Below are 9,142 nucleotides of genomic sequence, written 5' to 3' on the forward strand. Positions count from 1 at the left end.
AAAAATATAATTTCATTGTATATTTATTTTGCTTTATATTTTTTATTCAAATTTTCTTATACTTAGCTGTTAAAATATAATATTATTTATATTTTATAAAATATATTCTATAAAATTATGAAAGCCTAAATATTTTTTTAATTATATCATATTCAGTGTGAATAAAGAATTTGATTAAATTTATAAAAACATTATTAATACATAAATAATCATATTAATAACAAAAATATATATATATATTATCTTATTATTGCTTCAATCAAAAGTTAGTTGCATCTTTTTTTATGTAAATTTAATACATTATTATAGATCGAATTTAATATTTGAATATTTGAATTTTTGTGTAATTTACAGATTATTTGAATAATTTCATTCAGTTAATTAATTTTATGTTGAAATTCATAGATTTGAAGATATTATTTTAAAGATGATATTTTATTAATAATTGTTTCAATTTTTCAATGATTACAAAATAAATAAATAAAATAAAATGATATAATATTATTTCATTATTTTTGATTATAGAAATATATAATAGCAAATTTTTATATAAATATTTATCATAAATGGAATTTATATAAAAACTCATATACCATGTATAGAGAAATAGAAAAACGCAAAATTATGATTGAATAATCTATTCTTCGGAAAATATTATAGAATTATTAAAATATTTATAATATAATAGATTGAAAATATAAAATCAAAATTTTTTTTATACTATTTATGATTTAATAATAAATAAAAATTGTATTCAATTAATAATTTATTAAAATTTAAATTTAATTAATAATTTCTTTTTTACTCAATTTTTGTTTTAATCTTTTGTAATTATTTTACTTTTTATTTTAAACAGTATCTATTTCGATATTTTCTTTTTAATCTGAACAATTAATCTGAATAGACATAATCTTGGAGACATTTTTTCACAATTAAAAAGTAATCGCATAATTTTCTTATTTCTTCATTATATCTTAACATACAATAATGATGTATATTGTTTCAATTTGTAAACTCTATATTAATGAATACTTAGTAAGTGTTAATTTCAAATATTTTCTAACCTCAGTTTAAGTTGGTAACATAAATACAGTGAATGCAAGCGAACGAAAGAAGAAAGCTATTGTCGCTCAACACTTAAGTCGATTAACGATGAGTCATCACTTCTGTTGAAAAGAAATTTTTATAATTTTTATTATTTCGTAATGAAAAAGATAGCAAATAAAAATAATATTCTTTATTTTAATGTAAATATATTTAATATATTTAAAGGATACATTATATATAAAAAGGATATATATTTATAAAAAAAAGTAAATTTTGTTAAAATTTCATTCTTCGTTTTAACAAAATTTCATTTTAACAAGATTATATTTGATAATATAATTTACGATATAATTTTTTATGAATAGATATATTTTATGAATAGATTCATATATATTAGAACTAGTAGTTGTTATTATAGTGTTAGTATTAGTTAGTATTATAATTATTATTTAATTGGAAAAAGAAAAAAGAATTATTTAATTCGAAAATTTTTATTTTATGCAAATGGATGTTCTTTTTTAATGGGATGTCTATTTATTTTTTCCATATTTGAAAAGATAATGAGTTTTCTTTTAATTCTATTACAATTTATTGTTTTATTATGAGAAAATTTATTCTTTTTTTAATTTAATAAATATCAATTTAAATATTTAGAAAAATAAATAAATGAAAAATTAATAAAATCTTATTAGATAGATCTTCATTTGATATATTTATGAGAAAAGATAATATGATTAAGAAAATATGATTAAGATTATATATTAATGAAATCTTAATCAAACCAAATTTAGATTTTTAAATATAAAAAGCAGAGATATTTCAATTGAAATTTTCAAATGTAAATTAAAAAAAGAAAATTTGCAAAATTTTTGCTTATTTAAGAAAGTTTAAAAACTAAGACCTATCATTTTTAAAAAAATATACTTTAAATTTAATATAAAATTTTAATATCACAAATAATAGATGAAATCTTAAAAACTATAATATTAATATTTTTATATTAATATTTAACTTGCTTTGAAAATGAATACATCTAATATATTTGGAAGTGATATTTTACAATTCTATTTGTAAAATGTATCGTTAAATTGCTACTTTAAATTGTAACATAATTATTTTATTAAGTTCATATGTGATAAGTAACTTAAGTAACTTATGTGTAAACTTAACTAAAAATGATTTTTTATAGAAATTTTTATTATATATAATTATTACATTTATTTCATTTTAAAGAATAAAGTTTCTGCTTTTATACATTTAAATAAAATTTTTTTGAAAATTCTTTTATATCAAAAAATAGAAAACAAGAGATGATTTTCTTTTCTTAAAAATTTGATAAATTTTGTTGATTCTATGGATCTTAAATAATTTTTTCATAATTTGTTTTACAAATTATATTTATAAAAGAAAAATATATGATTTTTTATCATTATATTTTTAAAATACAATGAATCATATTAAAATAATCCAAGTTATTATGGTAGTACATTTTATAAAAATGTTATAAAAATTAAATAAAAATGTTTAAAAATTCGGTAAATTAATCTATATTACAAATTTAATTATTATTAAATTTAATTAATTAAAAAAATTGAACATTAGAAATTTATTATTTTATTTTTCAATTGATTATATTTTTTGCGAATATTTTGAATATAATTCTATATATATTGTATCAAAATTACATTGATTTATCTTGAGAATTGTTTTGAGGACAATGACACATACAAAAATCTATATGTAATCGCAAAATGATTGCTTTAGTACAAGTATATAGTATATACATGTGGCCTCCATATGCATTTCACCACCAGAAGTTCAAAACAAGAAATATATACGAAGTGTTAAGAAATATTTAGCACACCTTTAGAAGATAGATATCAAGACAAAAATAAAAGTTGTATGGATTTATTTTTTAAAATATAAGCAATTTAATTTCCAGTAGAAATATTTGTTAGGCAATAATAATGAATATAATTAGTTAAATAATAGGATAAATATCATAAATATTAAGAAAACTTTGATAGAATTTTTAAAACAAAAAATTCATATCATTTCAAATATATTAGCATTATCGAAATTTTAATGTAATGTAATGAATTTAATGTAAAGATATATTTGATATGATATAAATATATATATTATATATATATATATATGAATGTAAAATATATGATATCATTAATATCGTTGATATCGTATATTATTATAATTCATTATGTAAAAATCTATATAAATTTTTTTATTAAAGAATAAATAAAAAATGATAAAAGTTTATATATATAAAATGATAAAAGTTTCATATATATTATATTACAAATACTATAGTATTATAAAATCATTGTTGAAAATTAAAAATATCTGCATATCTCCATATTCGCCAGAATACAAGTAATATAGATTAATGATATTGTCAATCAGTTGATAATAATATCTTTTTCATTGATTTTTGATTCTTGAATCGAAAACAGAAAATAATCGAAACTTAATATCTTCAATTATTTTAATCATACATTATCGATTTATGTATTGATACATTTGTATCATAATATAATTATTATAGCTCATTTATATTGAATTTAAACAATTAATAGTTATTATTATGTGTATTGATTTTATTATTATGAAAAATTATAATTAATAAAAGAAATGAATTTAAATAATTTATGAAATATATTTTTTTATTAAAAAACTCTTATTGATATTTAATCATTATTAATTTTTACTTTGCTTTTAGAAATACGTAGATTGTACTGTTCTCGAAACTGAAAGTATTGCTGACGCTGAAGATTCTTCTTACGATAGCGACTACGAAGCTGAAGATCCAATTGGATCCACGGATATTCATTCACAAGAATTGCAGGTATTTATTCAAGTATTCAGTTTATGAATCTTTTTTATTATAATAAAAACGATGTAATTTGTAAATTTGTTTTTTGATAAAAAATTTATGTGTAAAATTTTTCAATTTCTTAGCAATTTCTCGATTTTTCGTTTTTCGTTTATTTCATCTATTGATTTCCTTAAAATTTTCCTGATTTTTTTGAATTTGTTCATAAATTTTCAATTTCCTACATTTTTTTTTAATTTATATATCAAATTTTTTGACGTATGTAGATTATTTCATACATATTTATAACAATATTTCATAGAAAATATAATATCTCACAATTTTACTTCATAATTGATTCATTTTTTTTCTGGCAAAAGTTTTTTTTTATAAAAAACTTTTATAACAACATGAAATAATATTATTATATGTATATTAAATATTTGTAGTTTTAAATAATTTAGCGAATTAACATTTTAATAATTAATAGTTTAATTTTAAATTATAGGTATCTACTTCGAATCATTCAGATGTGTCCAGGACCGCCTCGGATACATTGGCTGCTGAATTTGCAGAATATGTTACAATACAAGGAAGTCCACCTACTCAAAGTCCAGGTACACGATTTTTTTATAAAAATAATATAATTTTTCTTTAACTAACTAAATGTATAAAAATTTCTTACTTTATTAATGGCAATATAATGTAATGAATTCCTATTAGTAATGGTTTAATAAATTTAACTTTATGTATTTAACTTTATAATTATATATTTATATCTTCAATAATTTTAACAATTATTATTAAATTTAATATCCTTTAATTATTTAAAAAAAATTTTATTTCGAAAAGCTTTGTGTATTGTATACTGATCTATGTGGAGATAATTATAGATTTTTTTATGAATGGCTAATCTATTTGAAACTTATAAATTTATGCTTTCCTTTGAAAAAATATATCATCATTTATCCTTAAACCTTTCTTTACATGTAATTTTGAAACCATGCACTTTAAAATCATCTTTAAACTTTTTTCATGACATCGTGCACATACCTATCACAAATTTCTCTAACATTTTAGGAATTCCTCCCCTCCTGGCACTGATGCTTCGTGTGTTTCAACCGAAGATCCTAAGCTTCTTTATGTGACAGGCCATCATAGATATTTGAGTCTATTCGAGGTCGGGTTTCTTACTACTCTCCTTGGTGAGTTGTCCTCATTCACCTGCTTCTTTTATTTATTATCCGTTTTAAAAAGGCACAGATTTTCCAATTTATTCAAATATTCTCCTCCTAACTATCAATCTTTTAACCAATTTGTTAATCCTTTTTTTTTATTAAATATACTAATACTTTCGATCTAAATTATTTTTTCAAGATTTCATTGTTATCTATCTATATGCTATTTTTATTTCTTTGATATATTTTTAAAATAGATTAGTCTTCATTATTTTTCATATTATTAAATTTAAAGTTTTTATGTTTAATAAAAATATGGAATAAATATGCATAATTTTAATTAATTTAATTAACTTCATAAATAATCTTAGCTTATGTTCATTTATTAGTCATTTTATTTTGTATTTATATTATATTATGCTAATAATACTAATATAATATATTAATATGTTAATATAATATATTTATTTTTAATTTATGGCTTTATTATTAAGAAAATAACAACTTGAAAATTATATATTTCTATATATTTTTCTAATATAATCTCCACATAGAGAAGTACTTATCAAAATTTTAATTTTAAGTATTTAAAAAACAAAGGTTGAAGATTTCAATTTATAAATTATTATATTCTGAATACTAAATAATATTTTGTGCATATATAGAATGCAATAAAAATTATTTAGAAGAAATATAGATATATATTGTATAGATATAATATAAAAAAAAATAAATTATTATTTTCATTATTATTTTTGTTATTTTCATTTTATTTTTATTATTACACTATTATTTTCATATATTTATTTTATTCATAATTTTAGAAAGCATTTAAAATTTAATTTAATTTCTGAGTTAAAATCTATCTGAATATATCTTTGATTACATTAAAAAATTATTTAATATTAATTTTTTATAGAATCTATTAAAAATATTAAATATTTATTTTTTTAGGATATACAGCTAGAGTAGAATTTGCCTTAAAACTTGGTTACACAGAACGTTTAGTTCAAACTGCACTGGAAAAATTGGGTCCAGATCCAGAACAAAACGAACTTTTAGCTGAATTGATAAAATTGGGTGCTAGCTGTTCTCAAAAATCAGTTGATACTCCAGAAGAATCCGATAGTGTTGTAGATTCTGATTTAACAACTGAAAATAGTGGATGTAGTCTCAGATCCGTTGTAATCGATGGAAGTAATGTGGCAATGAGTCATGGAAACAAGGAAATATTTTCTTGTAGAGGAATCAAAATTTGTGTAGATTGGTTTAAATCAAGGGGGCATAAAGAAATTACTGTATTTGTGCCTAAATGGAGAAAAGAAACTTCTAGGATTGATAATCCAATTGCTGATCAAGAAATTTTAGGAGAACTAGAAAAGGATCGTTTATTAGTTTTTACTCCATCCAGGTTTGTATACAAATATGATTCACTAATGTGAATTTTAAATAATCTATTATACATATTCTTTTGATTATTAATATTATTATTAATATTATTATATATTATATATTATATATTATTATATATTATTATATATTATATAGTTCATAATTTTTAATTGCAGATTAGTTGGTGGCAAAAGAATGGTTTGTTATGATGATCGTTATATTTTGAAACTTGCAGCAGAAATTGATGGCATTGTTGTTAGCAATGATAATTATAGAGATTTAGCACAGGAAAATCCAGAGTTTCGAAAAGTTATAGAAGAAAGAATTTTAATGTATACTTTTGTAAATGATCGTTTTATGCCACCAGATGATCCATTGGGTAGAAGTGGTCCAACTTTAGATAATTTTTTGAGAATTTTTCCTAAAAAGTCTGATCCAGCACCACCTTGTCCATATGCAAAAGTGTGTTTCATTAAATTATTTAAATAAATAATAATTAATTCAATAAGTTTGAAAAATTGAAATGATTGATTTCAATTGAGGTGAGACTTTGTGAGTGTCATAGAAATATATAATGGATTCAGAATATAAAATTTCCAAAACAATTCATACTTTCGAAAAATATAAATTATTAAAAAATTGAAATGAACATCTATTATATATGAAAATTTATATCTTTATGAATGTATGAATTGTTAAAATTGAAATTTCATATTTTGTCCATTTTTTATATCTATGAAACTCACTAAGTTCATTTCGATTTGCCATTCATAGAATTATATAACCAAAAACTTTATCAAAAATGACAATTATTATTAATGATAAAGTATAATAAAAAATAATTTTTTTAATTGTAGAAATGTACATATGGAAATAAATGTAAGTTTCGCCATCCAGAAAGAGGCCCTCATCCTCAAAAGTCGGTCACAGAAAAATTAGTAGAACATGTACAAAAACAACTTCAAGTAAGAGATTCAAATTTAAATATTTTTTCATCAAGTAATACATTAATAAATGTATTTCAGCATCAACCACTTTGTAAAACCAAATCTACAGTAACTGCGAGTACTCAATCATTATCTCCAGTTATAAAAAGTAAATCTGCAGAAAATGTCACTCTTGATCAACCAATAAATTCCTCAATACAAGGATTACAAGTATCTTCTACTATGAGTTCTCAAAGTAAATTAATTTATGTTATTTTTTTACTTAAAGATGTGTTTATTAAAAGATTTTTTATATGTTTTACATTTTATTTTATTACATTTTATATGTTTTTTTTTATATATTGTTGTTTTTTATATATTGTTTTATATGTGTTTTTTATATATTATTGAATAATATATAATAATTTTTTTTAATAGCTTATCATTCTTCTGGTTGGTCAGTAGGAAGATTGAATAAGTTAGAAGGAGAATCTCAAAATAAACATAAAAAGCTACAGAGACAATTGACTTTGAATCCCGTTTTCGATCCTCGACTTCATCAGTTGAGGCAATATCAGCAAGCATCTCAAACAAATTCATTATCACAACAAACTAAAATAACATCTACAATACAGCATAGAGCTTTAACTAGACATTCTAGTAATGAATCAGCGTATAGGGTTGGTTTGAAGTAAGTCTTCTATCCTTTCATTGTTTTTATATTAAAAATATTGATTTTAATATAAGATTTAAATATAATAAATATTACATTTTATTAAATAGACATGATAAATGAAAGAAATTATTTACATTAAATCAGTAATTAGAATTATGATTCATAATTAAATAAAAATTATTATATTATATTTAAAAAATATTTATTGTTCAGTTGGGAACGTTCTGAAGGACAATGTCATCAGCATGTAACACGTATTGCTTCAGCACCCGATTCTTATCAAGCTTGGTTATCAAATAATTCAAATATGTCTTTACCGTCTGGATCAAATCAACGATTAGGTGCTTCAGATCCTCAGTTAAATGTCGTTACATCTCCTTTATATTCGGCTATGCCCTCAGATGTATTAAGGGAATTCCTTGATACCAGAACAAAAATACATTATCATTTAGCAAATATTTTTCCTGAAGAACATGTGAGAACTGCTATGCTAATTCATCCATTTGAAACAGATCCAATAGAAATCTGTGTTGCTATTTTGAAAATGTATCCACAATAAGAAATAAGGATCGTTTTATTTGTTTATTTAATTTATATTTATTAAATAAGTATAACAGATAAAAAGATTTAAAATATTTGAAATATTGTAATATTCATTGAAAAAAAAATTATATGAAAAAAATGAGGAAAAAAATGTATAATATTTTAAATATGTCTAAATTATTTTTATTTTATAACAGAAATAGTCATTACAGATAACTTTGATTTGAAATATTTAATTAATAGTATACTATAATTATATTATGAATTTACAACACAATTTAAAATTAATTTTTAAAATATCTTTATTTAATAAAAAATGAAAAAAGTGATATAACGAATTAATGCTGCATTTTTGTTTAATTAATTTGAAATTTTTTTTTATGACCTATATACAATTTTATGATATTTATAAATCTTATTAAATTTTATTTAAGATATTTCTTTAATTGTGTGTAATTATTTTGTATATTATTTTATATATAAAATATTATAAATATTTTATATATAAAAAGTATTTCATTGACAATTAAATTTGGATATAATTGAAAAA

At 19.9% G+C, this 9,142-nt stretch overlaps 1 protein-coding gene across 2 annotated transcripts in view; it reads left to right on the forward strand.

Annotated features, from left to right (window-relative positions):
* The window catches only part of LOC102678409 (probable ribonuclease ZC3H12C), a 9,942-nt gene extending 1,308 nt beyond the window's left edge, over nucleotides 1–8,634 (forward strand). Inside the window, exons 2-9 of one of the 2 annotated variants that reach the window (XM_006618100.2) lie at nucleotides 3,785–3,910; nucleotides 4,386–4,494; nucleotides 6,010–6,466; nucleotides 6,624–6,909; nucleotides 7,305–7,412; nucleotides 7,473–7,629; nucleotides 7,812–8,064; nucleotides 8,263–8,634. In XM_006618100.2, the coding sequence (XP_006618163.1) occupies nucleotides 3,785–3,910; nucleotides 4,386–4,494; nucleotides 6,010–6,466; nucleotides 6,624–6,909; nucleotides 7,305–7,412; nucleotides 7,473–7,629; nucleotides 7,812–8,064; nucleotides 8,263–8,608 (1,842 nt within the window). In that variant the 3' untranslated portion in view covers nucleotides 8,609–8,634. Of the gene's footprint in view, nucleotides 1–3,784; nucleotides 3,911–4,385; nucleotides 4,495–6,009; nucleotides 6,467–6,623; nucleotides 6,910–7,304; nucleotides 7,630–7,811; nucleotides 8,065–8,262 lie in introns of both variants that reach the window. The other variant, XM_006618099.2, reaches the window with a different exon arrangement.
* The last annotated feature ends 508 nt before the right edge of the window (nucleotides 8,635–9,142 follow it).

The sequence above is a fragment of the Apis dorsata genome, unplaced genomic scaffold (genome assembly GCF_000469605.1).
Source record: "Apis dorsata unplaced genomic scaffold, Apis dorsata 1.3 scaffold_341, whole genome shotgun sequence".
NCBI lineage: Eukaryota > Metazoa > Arthropoda > Insecta > Hymenoptera > Apidae > Apis > Apis dorsata.